The sequence below is a fragment of the Mauremys reevesii genome, linkage group 3, assembly GCF_016161935.1.
Source record: "Mauremys reevesii isolate NIE-2019 linkage group 3, ASM1616193v1, whole genome shotgun sequence".
Classification (NCBI taxonomy): Eukaryota; Metazoa; Chordata; order Testudines; family Geoemydidae; genus Mauremys; species Mauremys reevesii.
Window position 1 is genome coordinate 1,637,363 of NC_052625.1, and position 19,606 is coordinate 1,656,968.

Below are 19,606 nucleotides of genomic sequence, written 5' to 3' on the forward strand. Positions count from 1 at the left end.
GGGCTTGTCTACATGGCCAGTTAATGTGTGTCAAACTATAGATTCCCTCCCTGGCTGGCCATTGATTTGCCATGTAGATAAGCCCCAGGTGTCTTGAGTCCTGCTCAGGTGCTCTATCCACTGGACCATGCGGCCTCTCCTGGAGTTAAATCCTGGTATCATGGACATCAGGTCATGATGTCATGGACATCCCATGTATGTTTAACACCTAAGCGGGGTTTAAGGGTTAACTCCTGGCTCTTAAACCGTGATCCCCGTAGGAGTGTGTGTGAAGGGAAGCCAAGTGTGTGCAGAGTGCTAAGGGTGTTAGTGCCTTGTGGGGCCCTGGGAGGGGGATGCTGGCGAGGGGGCCGTTCACCCCACCTTCGGAGGGACAGCAGAAGTCATTGGATTTTGTCAGAATGCTTGATTATCGTTATTGTTTGTATTCCTGTGGTGTTAAGGCCCACAGCCTAAGCAGACCAGACAGATCACTCACTCACTGGGAGAAAAGAAGGATTGTTATCCTCATTTTACACCAGAGAACTGAGGCACAGAGAGAATAAGTGATTTGCCTCAGGTCACGCAGGGAGGCTGTGGCAGGGCTGGGTATAGAGCCCAGATCTCCTGCATTCCAGTCCAGTGCCTCATCCAGGATACAAATTCCTAATTAGAAGTGGGTGGCTATTACCATCTGTAAAGTGGGTGTAACAAAACCTTGCCCTCCGGAGTGCTGTGTGGCTCAGTTAACTAGTGCCTGTAAAGTGCTTCGAAATCTGTGATTGAAAGGGGCTAAAAGTATAAAGTAATAATAAAAATAATAACCACAAATACTGATGATGAATTATTATACTAGCTGCTGTTGATCACAGGGGATGGTGTTCTTTGTTGCTACAGGTTATTATTTCACAGGGGATGGTGCCTATAGATCCTCAGAGGGGTATTATCAAATAACAGGGCGGATGGATGACGTCATAAATATCAGCGGTCACAGGCTTGGAACTGCAGAGATTGAAGATGCCATGGTAATTTTCAATACCCCAGAAAAGCTTTTCATGCATGCGGCCAGATCCTCGGTAAAAATCAGAAGTGTTCCAAGTACTTTAAAGGAGCGATGCCACTGTACATCACTGGAGGATCTAGCCCATCGGTTTGTGTGTAAGGGTTAACATTGCTGCCACTGAATCTTTCTTGTGTATGTTTCACCTACACACACCCTTGATACTAAATACACAAGGCTGTAATTATGCTGAAGAAAACAATCTTGTTATGTAAACCATGGAAGGGCGTATGGATGAAACTCATTCAGGGGTAAGATAGTTTTTATGGAGGATATCAAAGTGAAGGGCTACATGCAGTTCCTTTGTTTGAACTGATAAGATCTGAATCGTATTTCATCTCTTCAAGATGCATCTGTGACTTCATACCGTTGCTGTTTTACTTTTGGATGGTGGGAGCTTCAAAACTCCCCTCTAGCTTCCCCCACCAGTAGCTTTGATGGAGCTAATGTTTTTTTCTCAGCTTTGTGGCTACTTGAGCATATTTTGTAACCTTCTCCAACATTAAATATGGAGCAAAGGCAATTTACTGCAGCTGAGGATCTGGTCCATCATCTAGATGAGAGGTCATGGTAGCCACAGAACTGAACAAACCATCTCTCAAAGCAGTTCTGTACACAGCTTGACCTGAGCATTTATTTGCATGTTATGTGCCTCACTTGCAAACATTAACCAGATGTGAAATTTGATAAACCAAAATCATCTTTACATTGCAGGAATGATTGTAATATCGTATCTACAAATAAATCTCTTAGCGACATTAGTGCAAACTTTTGATGATAGCTTTTTGAAGACCTAATATGATTACAACTCTATCTTGTCATGCAGGTTCCTTTTCAGAGAAGCCCAGCTAAGAGAAAAATTTCTTCCATATTTTAATGAAATTTAAAATAGCATAACCCATTTTTGGTTTACGATGAATATATGCTCTATCAACCTGTACACATGATCTGCTCTATCAGTGTAGAAAGATTGTCAATGTTAACTATGAATCATGGGCAGAATAAGTCAGTATTATGAAGCCATATAATAAATAATAAAGATCTATATTCAGCCTGGCAGTGCCTCCTCCATCGGTTGGAAGACTGAGGCCCACTTCTCCACTGCCTTGTCCTGTACCTTGTGCACAGATTTACACTAGTGAAAAGTGGATATAAGAAAGATGCTTTGCACTTGGTTTGGTGTAGACAACTACCCAAAGTGCAAAGCGGTGGAGAATGAACCTCAAGGCCTTGACTGTACTTGCGGATCAGCCGTGAGTGGGGCTGCATCAATGCAGGTTTAGGCAAGAAAAGCTCATTTCCAGCAAGGAGAGGCTCAGTTAGTACAAACCACAGCTTCCTCTCTACTTGGGGTTTGCAGCAGTGCAGCTGCTCCAGTCACTGGCAACGGTTGGCTGCATAGGGACTAATCCCAATTATAGATAGAATGCATTTTTTCTGGATTTATTCTTATTAGCCAAAAGGGATGTCAGAAAATACTATTCAGTTGTTTAAAAACAGGGCCCTTTTGAACCAGAACTAATGGGTTAAATGCTGCTTTGAGACAGGCACACATGGCTCCTGTTAATTTCATTAAGCATAGCATTAATGTGGCAAGTCTATAACAGGGTTAAAAAAAAACCTAGGTAAATTCATGGAGGATAGGTCCATCAATGGCTATTGGCAGGGGCGGTGTCCCTGGCCTCTGTTTGCCAGAAGCTGAGAATGAATGACAGGGGATGGATCACTTGATGATTCCCTGTTCTGTTCATTCCCTCTGGGGCACCTGGCATTGGCCACTGTTGGCAGACAGGATACTGGGCTTGATGGGCCTTTGGTCTGAGCCAGTGTGGCCGTTCTTATGCAGAAGTTGGCCTTTTGCTACTGTGCACTTACAGAAGGCTCAGAAAAGTGGGAAAGGTATTAAGAAGTTCACACACAACTTGTTACAGTTCCTAGAAGAGCTAGCATAGGCTCTTGTCAACTACGGGTACGTCTACACTGCAATTAAAAACCTGCAGCTGGCATGTGCCAACTGACTCAGGCTTGGGCTAAGGGGCTGTTTAATTGTGGTGTAGACGTTTGAGATTGGGTCCTGCGATGTGTGGGGACCCAAGCCTGAATGTCCACACCAGAATTCAACAGCCCTTAGCCTCAGCCCCTTGAGCCTGAGTCAGCTGGCACGGGCCAGCCGCAGATGTCTAATTACAGTGTAGACATACCTAACATGGCCTGAAAGAGGGGGCTGTTATATTTTGCTACATTTTTTTTTTAAAGGATGAACATCCGGCTGTGCCTGAAACAGCTGTGATTGGTTACCCCCATGAGATCAAAGGAGAAGGTAAGTGTGTAAAATAGGGTCATTAATGGAAATATACAGATGGGTAATTTCCTTTGCAACCTTTCCCTCAACTTTCTGCCAAACCAGTACACAGAGCAGCAGGCAGTTTGAAAGGGAGATTGGCTAGTTCAACAAATCACACTGACACTTTGTTCTCTACTCTCACTCCCTGTCCACTTCTGGATCCATTTCAACGATCCGCTCTTGATAATTAAAGCCCTTAATGGGAAGAACCTAGCTAATCAAAGGCCATTTCTCTCTGCACCTCACTGTGACAGCTGATATCAACAGAGACATTAAAGTTTGAAGTCTCCAGAGGAAAGCCTGCAGAAGGCATAGGGACAGGCGTTTTCAGTGGGGGGCTCTAGAACTGACAAGCACCAGACCCTGAATCTTGCCACCTTCAAATCTCTCTCTTCACAGTTTTCCCTACCCCTGCTAATGAAGCTAAGGACCAGACCAATCTTATTCTTGCTGGAATTCAGTCACCATTGCTTATTTAACTCAGAGAAAGCCTTTTTTTTTTTAAATTTAAAAAAGAATTGGATACTACCTCCTTTCCTCATCTGTGATCTCTGCCCCAGGGAGCTTATCACAGACTGAAGGGGAAAATATTTGTGGGAGCCCCTTGTTAAGATACTGGCATAACATCATTGGGTCCCTTTTTGTTGTAAGGGCAAGTCAACACTTAAAATGCTGCATCAGCGCAGCTGTACTAATGTAGCGCCTTAATGAAGACACCCTGTGCTGTTGAGAGAAGCTCTCCTATTGACAGAATGCTGTCTACACCGGGGGTAGGTTGGTATAACTATGTCGCTTAGGGGTGTGGATTTTTCACACCCGAGTGACATAGTTATAGCGATATAGGTCATAGCATGGACCAGACCTAAGTCATACTCTTCCTTAAAGTTAATGGGAGCTGCATTCCTGTAAGTGAAACCAAATCTGGGCCAGTAGAATAGCAATGCTTACATAACTCATGCTTATGGGGTGCAGGGATCTTAGATACCAGATTCCCCTCATGAGTCTTATGTCCCATACACTGAGACACAAAAAGATGAGTTAAGGATTAAGTGAAGGAACTTCACTGTGCATTAATTTCCTAGCTTGTGGGGAGGGAGAAATTATCTAAGAGCTTGTCTACACAGGCACATTTAGGAAAATTAATCTGAATCAACTAGAGGTGTGAATTTGAAGTAGGTTAATTAAATTACATTAAATTGCTGTGTGGATGATGATATTCAAAATTAAAGTTACTTTAACTTGGTTTTGCTTAATTCACTTTGGAATTGAATTAAACTAAACCAAATTAAGGCCATTTTTATTCCAAAAGAGGGTGTTCACAGTGGGATTTAATTTGGTTTAACTAATCCAGTTCAAATTCACATCTTTAGTTAATTTGGATTAATTTTCCTGGACGTCCCTGTGTAGACAAGCCCTTAAACCCTTACCACTATAAGGGGATAGTGTTTTACTGTAGTGTTTGACTCCATTTTAGTAAATGAAAATAAAGGTTTGTTCTCAAGAAAGCAATTTGAAACAGGATCCAAAACCCTGACCTCCATGGGCTGGATTCTAATCTCGTTTATGCTTGGTGACTTCAGTGGAGTTACTCCAGATTTACCATCACTGTAACTGAGATCAGCATCTGGTCCAGGGACTCCAGAACAAGGCACATTAATCGTTAAGGACCTGATTCTGACATCCTTACTCACCACTGCTGTGTAAATAAGCTGCTGGTATTCTTGGAAGCACCTGCAGTAAGAGGTATTACTCAGAATGAGCAAGGTTGACCCTAACCCTGACAGTTGCTACAGGCATGTGAAACAGCACCTGTGCACGCAGTCCAACTGAAATGAATGCCTTTCCCAGCAATGATTTAATGTACAGTACACGCCCTCTGTTTACTTCCCTTCCAGGTGCCTTTGCTTTCATAGTGTTAAAAGAAGACACAGCTCATACAGAACGTGTTAAAGAAGAGCTCAGATCTATAGTTGCTTCCAAGATTGCGAAGTATGCTGTGCCTGATCACGTTCTGGTAGGTGTCATTGCAAGACATCTCATCTGTAACCCACTTAACAGGCCTGATCCTGCCCCCAGTAACGCTGCTTTGTTCCTCCCTGGCAGAGCAGCCTTAAAGCCAGGTTAACCAGATAGATGAGGAATTCCTCTGTAGTGCAGAACTGGCATAGCAGCCCTACGCCACTCCTCCAGGCTCTGGTGTCAGGAGTATATCAAAGGCATGGCTGCAGGAAAAGGGGGATGGCTGGAGTGCTAGTGCACCTGGGAATCCTTGGTTGCAAAGCATCCTCCTGGGGGCCACTGCAGCTGCGTACAATTTAGAGTAGCCCTGAGGCTGTTCTACTTATGCCAAGGACTGAACCAACCCTAGGAATTTGGAGCGCACAAAGGGGGCTTCAAACCAGCTTTTCTACTTCCGCCTCCAAACCACATTGAGCAAAGCTCTGGCACAGGGGTGATCTGGCCCCCTCCTGTTCAAAGCATGTACAAACAGCCAAGTTGCTTAAAATGTCTGATATTTTCTGCCTCTGTCTTAATACAGCATCCCTGCTGCATTCATATGCCTGTGTCTGTTAGACCCACAGTACAGTTAATCAGGATGAGGGGTGCACTGATGGGAATACAGAGGTATTTGGAATATCCCCGTGTTTAAAAAAAAAATAAGGGAAAGGTTGGAACATACAAGAGCAAAGCTACGGTTGTAGTATAGCCCAAGAGGAGGTAACACATCCTGTACTTTGCACCACCAATTAATGCTCATCTCACCCAGGCATCGAAAGACTTACTCCCAGAGCCATCAGGTGTTCCCCGGATTCCCAGAGTAAAGTCCATGGCTGATCATACTGCTCCCTTTCCCTACAGATTAGCAGTTAATGCTCTTCGGTTTTCTTACCCACTGGCCTGTTTTCGGCATATATATCCAAAAACAGAGCAGTCGTATGGTGGCTTGCGTGGCCTGTCTGTGCAAAGGAACTATCCTACAGAAGCCAGACAAAGGCTATGTCTACACTACACAGCTTTTAGCGACGTGGCTGTGCCACTAAAAGTTGCGCAGTGTAGCCGCTGTTTGTCGGCCCTCTTGCCGACCTAAATCTTCCACCCCCAACGAGCAGTGTTTGCACCCTGCCAACAAAGCGCTGTTCACACTGGCACTTGTTACCGGCAAAAGTTTTGTCTTTCGGGATTTTTTTTTAAACACCTCTGAAAGACAAAGGTTTTGTTGTTCAACTGCCAGTGTAGACAAATTGTAACCCTTCAGGTCCACTGCTATGGTCTTCCCTATGACCTTATCAGTTAATATTAACCCTTGCCTGTACATGGGAGGTAGCGGACTACAGTGGATAGGACATGGGACTTGGAATCAGAAGACCTGAGATGTATTTCTGGCTCTGCCACTGACTTACAGTAATAGGTGACCCTGAGCAGGTGGATGAACTGTTTCAGGCATTAGATTCCTTGTCTATAAATAGGGATGATGATACCTACCTGTTTTTGTAAGCCACGTTGAGAGTTATGTGAGTGGAGGCCAAGATTACTAGACACAGGTGCCTATGGGTAGGCTTCTAACTCTGTAGTTTAGCACCTGAATAAGTAGCCTGATTTTCAAAAGTGCTGAGCACCTAGCATCTCCCATGGGGCCAAAACTGGAAAAAGAAAGGAGAAAAATCAGTTAACTAATAAAAAAAATAAACATCACTATATTCCTCCTTCCTGGACAGCGACCACCATGCCCAGGTCTTAAACAGTTCCCAGGAATCTCACTGGGGATATGCAGTGAGATCATTTCAAGGCTGCGTTCACTCAAACATTCTCATTAGGATGAAATTTCTAAGGCAAGTGTATTTGTTCTTCTCTCAGGTGGTGAAACGCCTTCCTAAAACACGATCCGGGAAAATTATGAGAAGGGTGCTGAAGAAAATCGTCGCTGACCAATCCAGTGATTTGGGAGATGTCACCACGCTGGATGATCCAAGCATCATCGCAGAAATACTAGATGCCTACCAGAAATACAAAACCCAGCAGTCTGCATCTTCATAGGAAGGTCTTGAGTCTCTTTCCAAAAGAAATTCAGAGGAACATAAACAACCATCCAGATAATTTTGCTCTTTCATGGACTATCATCAAATTCTGCTCACTCCTAAGAGAACAAAATGATGATTCCTCTCACAGCATATTATAATCTGTCATAGACCATGGTATACAGCTGCCTTCTCTTTCCTTGGAAACCATGGAATACACACTGTGAAGCATCATATGTTAAGAACCTTCTGAACAAGTGCCTGACTAAATTTGCCAAAACTAAGTGTTTTCACACTATTTTTAGGGAAAGTGTATAGCAGCCTTTTTAGGTTTCCACTAGCTGCATAAAAAATAAACAGCTAGTAAACTGTTTATGACTGTTGAGGTAGGTGATGTTTTTAATGCTTGAAGCAATACTTTTTCCCCCTCTGCTCCCAGACACTCATGGGGAGAGATTTTAGAATACATTTTGCCATTTTGGAGCATAGTCAGAGAACGCGTATCTTCAATTTTTCATTCCACTTAGAATCATAGAAATGGGCTGGAAGGGACGTTGAGGAGTCATCAAGTCCAGCCCCCTGCCCTGAGACAGGACCAAGCTAGACCATCCCTGATAGGGCTTTGTCCAACCTATTCTTAAACACATCCAATGATGGGGAAGCCACAACTTAAATCTAACTTGGTTATCCCCGTTCAGGTAGCTGCAACAGTGGTGCCTTTTTAGCAATGCTGTATACTGCAGTGTATATTGCATGTGCACTGTTTGTGAAACGGTGTAGCCATATTTTCATTACCGTTGCTTTGGTGCCTGATCATGGTTTTAGGCCTCACCACACTTGGGTCCAAACAGTCAATCTGGGTCCAAAGGATCCCAGCCTTTCCCTTTTCATTTCCTTCCCCCAACTCAACGAACCTAGGCCCAGATCCTCAAAGGTCTTTAGGTGCCTAACTCCCATTGAAATCAGTGGCATTGAAGCACCTAAATACCTCTGAAGCTCAGCACCTACTCCCTTCTAGGTAACAAGGATCTCAGCACTCATCTGAACCTGGAGCTGATTAGCCTCCTCTAAGCCCATGTTGCCTCATGTCCCAGCTGGATAGGGATGGAGCATGCAGCTGTCACTTATACTGCATTTTACAACAACTACATCTCTCTTTTCATCAGTGCCGCTCAGGCCCTCAGTCCAGCACCTTGCTGCTGGGGAAAAGGAAAGAACAGAAGCAAGATTACACAAGGAGCCTGTGACTGAGGCAGGACTTCAGTACAGTACCTCCTCACTTAACGTTGTAGTTATGTTCCTTAAAAATGCGACTTTAAGCAAAACGATGTTAAACTCATCCAATTTTCCCATAAGATTTAATGTAAATGGGGGGGGGGGTTAGGTTCCAAGGAAATTTTTTTGCCAGACAAAGGGCATTATATACATAAACAGTATGAGTTTTAAACAATTTTAAACAAACAATTTAACACTATACTCAGCAATGATGTTTGTGAAGCTCCTCCCCCCCCCCCTCCAGCCTCCTGAATGGTGGCAGAGTTCAGTCCCGCTTGACCGTGAAAAATTAACAGGTGCTCTGCACCCACCAGCAGCGAAGCTCCCCCCACCATGCCGCCTCCTTCCCCGAGTGTGCTGTGTCCACGCTCCTCCCCCACCCTCCCAGAAAGTCCTAACAACTGGTTGGCAGCAGGGGAAGCTCTGGGAGGGAGGGGGAGGAGGCGGAGAAGAGGAAGTTGTGCAATGCTCCCTTGTAATGTCGCTGCTCTTCCAGAGAATCCTACAAGCAGTGGGCAGAGCAGGTAGCCAAACGACGTTATAAAGGAGCATCGCACAACTTTAAACGAGCCTGTTCCCTAATGGAGCAGGGACGGACCATCGAAACAGCCCTAGGATATTTTGAAACCCTTAGGGAACAGGCTTGTACCAGGGTTCACTCACCACTGGGGTGTCTCCTTGTGGCTGCATCTGTGGAGTAGCTCTGCCTGTTCTGAGTTCCCCTTCCTTCCTTCGCCTGTGCTGCAGCCTCTCTTGCTCTCTAGTTGTAGCAGTGCTTCCTCTGTTGCTTGGTGCTCTGCTCAGGGCACCAGTTTTCTCCTTGTAGGGTAACAAAGTCTCACCGGACCAGCTGTCTGGATGCCACTCCAGGCAGTTTTCCCCTTCCAGACTGTCAGTGGCTGGTAGGGGAGCCTGGGTGCTACTCCAGGCTCCACCCAGGAACCCTATCAGCAGCAGCCAAGGTCTGCACAGCCCCATCCCCTGCTGCTGCTTCCTACTCCACCGTCCACAGGCTTCCTTCTTCATCCTCTGGGTAAGCCCTTCCTTCAGGGTCAAGATCAGGATCCCAGGGCTTCTGCTTCACCCCTGGGTTTCCTCCTCAACACCTCTCTGCTCCTGAAGAGTGACTGCAGACCTCCACACTGCTGCACCTTCTGCTCTCATTTCCTGGCTTTATACAGGCCCCCTGCATACTCCTGCCTAGGTGGACTCCGTATTCAATGAGTGCTTGTCAGTCAGGCCCAGGTCTCCTCTCAGGTGCAGCTTAGCTCAGGTGCAGCTCCTTCTGAGCCACCTTAATCCCTTTGGAGCGGTGTGGGGTGAACAGCCCCACGACAGCTCGTCAGCACTGGGGGGGGGTCTCACATTTCAAGAACAGAAAAAGTGAGCGACATCTGGGAGTTGTTGCAGTGTAATGAATTCTGTGTGATCTTGGGTGTGCCCCAGAGCCTCATCTACAAAACGGGGACAATTGTGCTTCCCTGCCTCACGGGGGCTCAGGTATGGCAGTGATGGGGGCGACGTGAGAGGTGTAATTTTGCTGCCATCTCGGTGCTGAAGTAGTCAACATGACATGCTAAACACCCCCGCCTTTTTTTCTCCAAGGAAGGAATGGCTTCCCTACTTCCAAATATCCCCTTCACATGTGGACAGAGGGCCAGCCTCTGCTGAATTTTACTGGCAGGGGATGCAGACTCCATGCATGGGCTTCCTGAATAGACAATAATTTTCCTTGTCCGCAGTGTTATTGTAGCTATGTTGGTCCCAAACAGACAGAGACAGAGCTCTGTGTAGCATGAAAGCTTGTCTCTTAATTATTTTCCTGGTTAGTAGCTAATAAATTTAATAGATTAAAATCATGCTTTAGGAGTACCCTTCCCTTTCTAGTCCTAGAGTGATGCTAAATTGTCTTTCCATTCTACTCCCATTGAAAGAATTCTCTGCAAGGTGTGTGATTAGAGCTTTGTTGCATGTTCCACTGGGAACAAGGGGAAGGAAAATCACTTTTAAACTACTTAAGGAAAACAATTAGGATAGAATAGGGAAAAAACAAGGGGAACAGAAAATAGTTGTAGAAAAATATTCATTGTCTTTTATAACGGTTTAAAGTTTCAGAGTTCACATTATTACAGTTTAATTTGTATGTTACCTTGGCAACAGGCATTCAGGAGTGCTAACCCGGAAGTGGACTGATTGGTACAAAAAGATTTCCCTGCTCCTTTTTGGGTATTAGGAGGTTAGAATATATTCTATTGGTACCGTAACGGGGCCTGATCAACCTCTCTATGGGCATGGGTCAGTGTTTCACAAGCAGTAGTTACATCGAATAGTTAAGTGATTGCTACAGTAATTTCTACAATACTGTGCAGCATTTGGAGTCATCAAGCCGAAACTTGCAATCCTACTGCAAACCAAACTCAGGCTAAAGTTTATGGGCGTCAGAGAGCTGCAGGATTTGGCCCAGGATCAGAGTAACTAATCAGAACCTGAGTTGCAGGCAAAATTGCATATTTTATCTGTCTGTATTAAAGCAATAGCCTACAGAGAGGGAAGCTATGAGCCATAAAGGATTCTGATGCCAGGTCACTAAACATGGAAGCAAATCTCAAACTGTTTGTGTATAATCTGACTCCTCAGACATATGCATTCTTAGATCACACTTTGCCTTTGTTGCATACTTTACAGAGGAGAGTGACCTTTGCACATATGTATATTAGATTAATCTGTTATTTTTATTGTAACTAGGGGCTGCAGTATTAATGAAATACAATAGGCAGGATCCCCCTCTTCCATGGAAAATCCTCAGAGCTTCCTCCATATCACTCCAGTGCATTGCACATTCCTGTGCAAAAAAAGCAGTGTGAGGCCCCCCCATTCCCTTGTTAATCCCCTTAGATCCATGCGGGGGTCCTGTGGTGCCCCAGGACCATAGATCCACAAGTTCTCTCCCTTACAAGTTTGTAGTTAGAAGGCTATTAAAACTTCACGAGATGCCCATCCTATTTTTCTTCCACCACCATTAAAAAAAACCATTAAAGTGCTCTTCAAGCAGAAAACATTCAGAAATGCTTTTTACAGAGTGGACAGACTCACTTGTTCAAACAATTGTAAAATTGCCTCCATAGTAATGAAGATTGATGTTGGGAAAGAAAAAACACCTTTTATGAGGACTGCACAAGTCATAGAATCATAGAATGTCAGGGTTGGAAGGGACCTCAGGAGGTATCTAGTCCAACCCCCTGCTCAAAGCAGGACCAATTCCCAACTAAATCATCCCAGCCAGGGCTTTGTCAAGCCTGACCTTAAAAACCTCTAAGGAAGGAGATTCCACCACCTCCCTAGGTAACCCATTCCAGTGCTTCACCACTCTCTGAGTGAAAAAGTTTTTCCTAATATCCAACCTAAACCTCCCCCACTGCAACTTGAGACCATTACTCCTTGTTCTGTCATCAGGTACCACTGAGAACAGTCTAGATCCATCCTCTTTGGAACTCCCTTTCAGGTAGTTGAAAGCAGCTATCAAATCCCCCCTCATTCTTCTCTTCTGCAGACTAAACAATCCCAGTTCCCTCAGCCTCTCCTCATAAGTCATGTGGCTCCAGCCCCCTAATCATTTTTGTTGCCCTCCGCTGGACTCTTTCCAATTTTTCCACAACCTTCTTGTAGTGTGGGGCCCAAAACTGGACACAGTACTCCAGATGAGGCCTCACCAATGTCAAGAAGAGGGGAATGATCTCGTCCTTCAATCTGCTGGAAATGCCCCTACTTATACAGCCCCAAATGCCGTTAGCCTTCTTGGCAACAAGGGCACACTGCTGATTCATATCCAGTTTCTCGTCCACTGTAACACCTAGGTCCTTTTCTGCAGAGCTGCTGCCTAGCCATTCGGTCCCTAGTCTGTAGCACTCCATGGGATTCTTCTGTCCTAAGTGCAGGACTCTGCACTTGTCCTTGTTGAACCTCATCAGATTTCTTTTGGCCCAGTCCTCTAATTTGTCTAGGTCCCTCTGTATCCTATCCCTACCCTCCAGCGTATCTACCACTCCTCCAAGTTTCATGTAATCTGCAAACTTGCTGAGGGTGCAGTCCACGCCATCCTCCAGATCATTAATGAAGATATTGAACAAAACTGGCCCCAGGACTGACCCTTGGGGCACTCCACTTGAAACCGGCTGCCAACTAGACATGGAGCCGTTGATCACTACCTGTTGAGCCCGACCATCTAGCCAGTTTTCTATCCACCTTATAGTCCAATCATCCAGCCCATACTTCTTTAACTTGCCGGCAAGAATACTGTGGGAGACCGTATCAAAAGCTTTGCTAAAGTCAAGGAATAACACATCCACTGCTTTCCCCGCATCCACAGACCCATAAAAGTCACATAAAAGCAAGGAAACTATTTACTATGTTGTAGGAATAATAGACTTTTTGTATTGGAGTAACCTCAACTTTCCAACATGAGCCTTGATAGTGTAAACACTTTCACATGCACTTCTTTGCTCACCTGAGCAGTCAGGCTGAGATGACCCAGGTGAGTGAAGTTAAGTGTGCGGGTAAAGGGTTTGCTGGTTTGGAGCTACATTCATCATCTGCTCTGCTGAGTGAGTGGGGCAAAGCTGTATCTTCTGTTTGTACAGAATGTGAATCTTAACATAAAAGTACTAATGGAACTTAGCTGATACATAGGTTACAGATTTATTCATGTAACTGTTCAGTCCAGAAGGGGCCAAATTCATAGCAATAACCCTTATGTAGTGGTAGCATACAAAGTATGTACATACTCTCCTATTTCAGCCATAATGAGCCAGAAACCTTGTGAATTTCTAAAGTCATGTAAACAACTCTACTAAAATCATTTAAAAAAGTAACCCATTAAGCAAGATCAGAAGACTTCATGCCCAGTGAGTATTGCAATTAACTGTGAATCCTCAGCACCTCTTCTTCCTTGCAATGATTTCCATAAGTTAATCAAGCTGTTGAAAACCTGTCCTTACGTGGGTATTGCTGCTTTGAGGGAACCTCAGTTTGTCAGGACTCAGGACTGCTACTTTTGCATTTTGCAAGAAATGAAATATGCTCATAGGCGGCTTTGCCAAGATGAAACTTTCCAACTAATAGGTAAAGTACCAATATTTTTTTCAGATCTCCTCTTAGATTATGGAGGCACTGGCTGCAGCCCCAAAGTAAAATTGAATTGTGTTTTGCACTTAATACTATGTACTTCACAACTATCTTGGTGCCTAATTAAAAATGTGCATTCTAGCTTGCAGGCACTCACATAGTAAGACATTAATGAAACATCTTCAAGGATGAGGGACCATAGTCCTCCCGAGGAGAGTGTCACCCACTGAATACTCTTGAGGCTCTGCTCTGAAAGCTGTTCTTTGCAGCAGCCAGAGCCCCACTTAAATCATTAGGGGTTCATAGGGACCTGGCCATGTGGCTCAGCTTGCAGGACTGGCCTTACAATGTACTTATTTCTTTCCTTGGAATGTTGGAGGGTACGAAGCTTCCAAATAGCCATAGGCCTTCCTCCTCTTGAAATTGCTCCTCACCCAAGCTGGTCACGTAGGAGCTAGAGATATGCAAAACATTTGAAAGAGGGGGGACGGAACAGATTTACTGATGTTGGTTTCATTAATGAAGAACAAAAGCAAAGGTAATGGAATCTTCCAAACATCTTATTGGCCAACATTAGCTTGTGAAATTGTATTTTCCAGATCACATTTGCCTTTGCTGCAGCTGATATAGCATCCTGAATTACCTTTACACTCTTTTAACTGAAGGGCTACTAGGAAATTTTAAAAAGGGAAATAAGATTTTGAATTGATTACAGATTCTCTTTGTCTGTTGTCACAGTCTTGTAGTGAACCAAGTGCTTTCTGTACATGTCTAACATGCACATTGTTTCATTACTCCACTTGTCCCCACCGATGACTTTTAGCCACATTGCCTTTCCCCCCCCTCAGTGGATATGCATGTTTGTTAAATACTGTGGACACAGGCCATGATTCTCTTAATTTTATTTAAGGTCATTGTTTTGTAGATGTGGGATATAAATATGGAACAAATTAACAAAGCACCTTGAACTTCTATTTTATTGTTTTCTTGTAATCATATGGTGTAAGTAAAAACTTGTTTTTGGACCAGGATCCAGATCCTCACAGGTATTTAGGCACCAGAGCCTATATACCTGTGAAGATCTGGGCACAAGTGCCTTAAAACTGGACTCTGGAATAATATATGTATTCAGATTTTCATTAAAAGAAATTGTGTCCTTATATATAGTGTGTCTTCTTTTCAATGCCAGGCATAGCTTATGCACCTTAGCCTTGACATAAACCACCTATCCCTTAAAGTTTTTGAGGTATGGGTTTATTCAGCTCCGTAGACTCAAATCTGCCTTTACCGATTATTGTGATTTGTTTACACATGGTTTATTTTTCAAAATCAAAGGAATTTCCTAGATCAAGATGAGTTAAATCTCACTCTTGGATTCAAACACAGTGCCAAAATTGTCCAGGTTTACTTAAGACTCTTCTCACTGAACAATACCCATTAAGGAGCACTGTATTTGCATGGTAAAACTCCCACCACAAAACAGAGCTACAGAAGGGGGGGTGGAGTTCTGAGTTGCACTGTGTTTCTTCCTAATGAAGAAGCAAACTGAATTATTTCAGTAGTGGCCCCCAGGGCAGGTACAACACATTACAAAGAGCAATCTAGTTTGAATCCTATTTCTGAGATTTTTTTTCCCCCACTTGTCTCTTCAATGAAATTTCTAGGCAGTTTTCATTGTTAATTTCTTCAGGCAGCTCAGCCATAGACTGCATCACTACAAGCCCAGATGGTATCTCACATGTTGCAAAGTGAGATGCACAAATGAAAAAGATGAAAACTGACTTTTTGGAGAATGGGAGGGAATGTTCAATCTCAAGAGAATTTGCATCTATCCAAAAGTCATGCTTTAGCACAGTGGTTTTCAAACTTTTGTACATACTTTCACATAGCAAGCCTCTGAGTGCGACCTCCCCCGCAATAAATTAAAAACTCTTTTTAAAATATATTTAACACCATTATAAATGCTGGAGGCAAAGCAGGGTTTGGGGTGGAGGCTGATAGGTCGCGACCCTCCCATGGAAAAACCTCACGACCCCCTGAGGGATCCCAACCCACAGTTTTGAGAACTCCTGCTTTAGCAGATGAAAGTGAGGTAGTATTTTGCCAGGTGCTGAGTACTATTTGCAGATGTCAAGAGTAGGGATAGCACGTCTCTGCAAAGGGCCTTCCTTGTCTCCTAAAGTCCAGTGACGATTTTATTTAAGCCTTAGACTACCAGATGAATAACACCATTCAGCTAATATAGATGAGACTGTAGCATGTTTATTAACTGCCCCCCCCCTTTCCCCCAAGAGGGAGGGATAGCTCAGTGGTTTGAGTATTGGCCTGCTAAACCCAGGGTTGTGAGTTCAATCCTTGAGGGGGCCACCTAGGGATCTGGGGCAAAATCAGCACTTGGTCCTGCTAGTGAAGGCAGGGGGCTGGACTCAATGACCTTTCAGGGTCCCTTCCAGTTCTAGGGGATTGGTATATCTCCTATTATTATTATTAAGAATGCAACTGCCCCCTCAGCAAGCATCCAAACACATTTGCAGCTCATGAATGCTCCTGCATCCATTTTGACAAGCATCGCATTGAAAATGCGAGCTACTCTCAAGAGTTAAAATGTATTTCCCCTCCTTACCATGTTTTGTGCTTTAGCTGACCTGGTGATTCATTTCCTGGCACAATTTCTTAATACAGTATAATGGGCAAGTGGCTCTGTCTTCAGCTCACACCTCCCCTGCTATTCTGGGTTATTACCGTAGCAATTATGGTTGTAGTAGCAAGTTACATCCTGGTTTCAGCAAAATGAATTTGTTATTTAACTGTAACCCTGAGAAGTAACTTAACTTTTCAGGTTCAAAAAGTCAGTTTTTTTCTTGCCAGTCCTCTCTTGTGTGAGGATGTTAGTCACAGTCCTGAGCACGGCCTTGGTATCACCATGCAGTGTAAACACATAAGGCAAAAGATATCTCTAAGCAGCCTGTAATCTAGTACCACATTTGAGAAGCACTAATCAGGGATATATAATAGGTGACTTTTGGAGCTATTAATAAATGATTTGTATAGATTACAGTTTCCAAGTAACTACCACTCAGGCTGGGGCTCAGGCACTTGGTCTCTCTGTGCCTCAGTTTCCATCTATAAAATGGGGCTTCTAGCACTTCCCTACCTCACAGGAGTGCTGTGAAGCTAAATATACTAAAGATTGTGAGATGTTATGGAAGCCAGATTAGTACAAGAAAGGATCTGCCACTTGCTGTGGTGTTTATTTATGTGGACAGATGTTTACTAGGAACTAGGCTGAAATCCCATAACTCAGTCAACCTACATCACTATCCAACACTGACTGAATTCAAACCAAAAATGGTGAAAGGTCCACATCCCATTTGCATTCTCCTGAGCACAGTCCCTTCTCCTTGAGCATTATCAAAATTATAGTGTTCAGAAGTATGTTAATAGATTCTTTGTCAACAGATGCTAAAACCTGGTTGGTATGGACCTTTCACCTTTCTGGCACTTGCTTTCCTATTGATCTAAACATCTAAAAGTTAAACTTTGTTTCAGGATGATTAACAATGCCTTGGCTACCACCACACCCCTGCATTCTATTTTTTATAGAAATCACCACTTCATTCCCAATGATGGAGAAGGAGCCAATGAAGTTTTAACACTTTAGCAGCCGTAAAACCTCTTGGACAGATTGAGGGCTTCTAAGGGAATTGAGAAAGCCAAAAGGAAGCAGGAAACTAAGAATACGTTTACACGGGAGCTGGAGGTGTAATTGCCAGCTCAGGCAGACATACGTGCATGGTGCTGATCGAGCTAACACACTAAAAATAGAAGTGTAGCTGCAGCAGCACAAGCAGCTGGCTGGACTCCCGCCCTGCTCAGACAGGAAGGTATTTGGAGCAGTTAGCTTCTCCCATCACCATGGGTTCCTTTTAATTTTTAGCATGCTAGCTCAATCAGAGATAGCACGGTTATGTGTGTCTGAGCTGTACATTACACATCCAGCTCCAGTGTAGACATCTCCAATCTTCCCTCCGTAGGGTACATAATTGGCCATACTGGGTCAGACCAAAGGTCCATCCAGCCCAGTATCCTGTCTTCCTACAATGGCCAATGCCAGGTGCCCCAGAGGGAGTGAACCTAACAGGCAATGATCAAGTGATCTCTTTCCTGCCATCCATCTCCACCCAGGGTAATGAAATACTAGAAATGCACAGCCTTAGAGCAACCTTACTAGGAATGTCTGCTGAAAAGCAGGACCTTGCTGTCACATGGCAGGGGGAGCAAAGGGGCTTTCCATTCTTAAACTTCTGTAGCTCAGTGCTTGCAATGGTGCAAGAAGGTGCAAGTGGAAATCAACACATGAGAAATGAGTAGTGAGGAAACAAAGGCAGCTTGTGAACAAAGTAGCCAGGAGGAACCGGGGAAGAATGGAAGGAAACAAAATGCGGTAGAAAGGGAGAGAGAAAAAGGACACAAGAGGCCTGCCTCCCTCCTGCCTTGCACTTTGGGTCATCATTTACATCTGTGCAAAGCAAGCATAGCATGGATGTAAAATGCTACCACCTCAGAGCAACTTTTCCCATGCACTTGCACTGGTGCGAATGACAACTCATGGTGCTAGGCCAGTGGCTCTCAAACTTTTGTACTGGTGACCCCTTTCACACAGCAGGCCTCTGAGTGCAACCTCTCCCCTCCCATAAATTAAAAACATTTTTTTATATTTAACATTATTATAAATGCTGGAGGTGAAGTGGGATTGGGGTGGAGGCTGACAGCTCACAACCCCCCACATAACCTTGTGATCCCCTGAGGGGCTCCAACCCCCCCAGTCTGAGAACCCCTGTGCTAGGCAGTGGGAAATCAGGCACCAGGAATTAGATAAAGTTACAGAGTAGAAAGGGAGCTTGTGTTGTGCTATACTGTCAGTCAGCTTTTTTGAGCATGCACTGAGTGTTGGGCGACTAACTGCTAAGCTGAGGCCTTGTCTACATTAGGTGAAAGGGCATTGCCTACCACCCTTGAGTTTTATAGTGCCTCTATATCTTGCAAACTGCTATGCCAGGCTTTTGGTGTGCATTGTTTGCATCTTTTTGCTGAAACACCTGGGAAGAGGTCTTTAACTCAGATCTCAATCTGCAGCAGGCTGGCCACACTAATGGGAAACTACAGGCATTGGAGGTCATCAGTAGACCCAGTGCTCATAAATCCACCCTTTTGCAGCAAGCACTGGGTACCAAAGGCCCCAGGTGAAAGTTCAGGTACTTGCCAAGGGCCATAAGCAATTCATTTATAAATGAGGGCACCACCAAAGTGCAATACAGATTTTTGGTGCAGAAATTTACAAACGTCTGCCTTTATTTGAAAAAGTGAGGGAGCCTCTTGCCCAGGTCTTATTCATCTAACTTACCTGCGGTGAAATTCTGCCCCCTTCCTTGAAGTGAATGGGACTTTTCCCATTGGCTTAAACACAGCCAGAATTTCAGTCCTCCTGTATAGACTATGATCCTTTATACGGAATATTCCTTCGTAGCCAAGAAATCAGCCAATGGCTTGACAGGGCTATTTTATCCCATCAGTACAGCTTATTAGTGCCATCTAGTGGATACAAAAAGTTTCACAATACAGTGAAGATCTCTTGAATCAAGTCTTTATGTGCCAGCCAGCTTTTTGAGATTCATTTGCACGGTTCACAGTTGACACCTCACCAGAATGTGTGTACAAAAGTTCTCCATTAACCAGCTTTCTCTCACTCACAGCTTGAGCCTCTGCTGAGTGAAGTCAATGGCAAAGTTCTCATTGACTGTAAAGGTGTAG

General features: G+C 44.2%; 1 protein-coding gene across 3 annotated transcripts in view; it reads left to right on the plus strand.

The window, feature by feature from the left end:
- The window catches only part of ACSS1 (acyl-CoA synthetase short chain family member 1), a 72,156-nt gene extending 64,384 nt beyond the window's left edge, over window positions 1-7,772 (plus strand). For all 3 annotated transcript variants that reach the window (XM_039529725.1, XM_039529726.1, XM_039529727.1), the window contains 4 exons: window positions 877-1,004; window positions 3,296-3,359; window positions 5,279-5,397; window positions 7,239-7,772. In XM_039529725.1, the coding sequence (XP_039385659.1) occupies window positions 877-1,004; window positions 3,296-3,359; window positions 5,279-5,397; window positions 7,239-7,418 (491 nt within the window). In that variant the 3' untranslated portion in view covers window positions 7,419-7,772. The remainder of the gene's footprint in view (window positions 1-876; window positions 1,005-3,295; window positions 3,360-5,278; window positions 5,398-7,238) is intronic.
- Window positions 7,773-19,606: the final 11,834 nt, after the last annotated feature.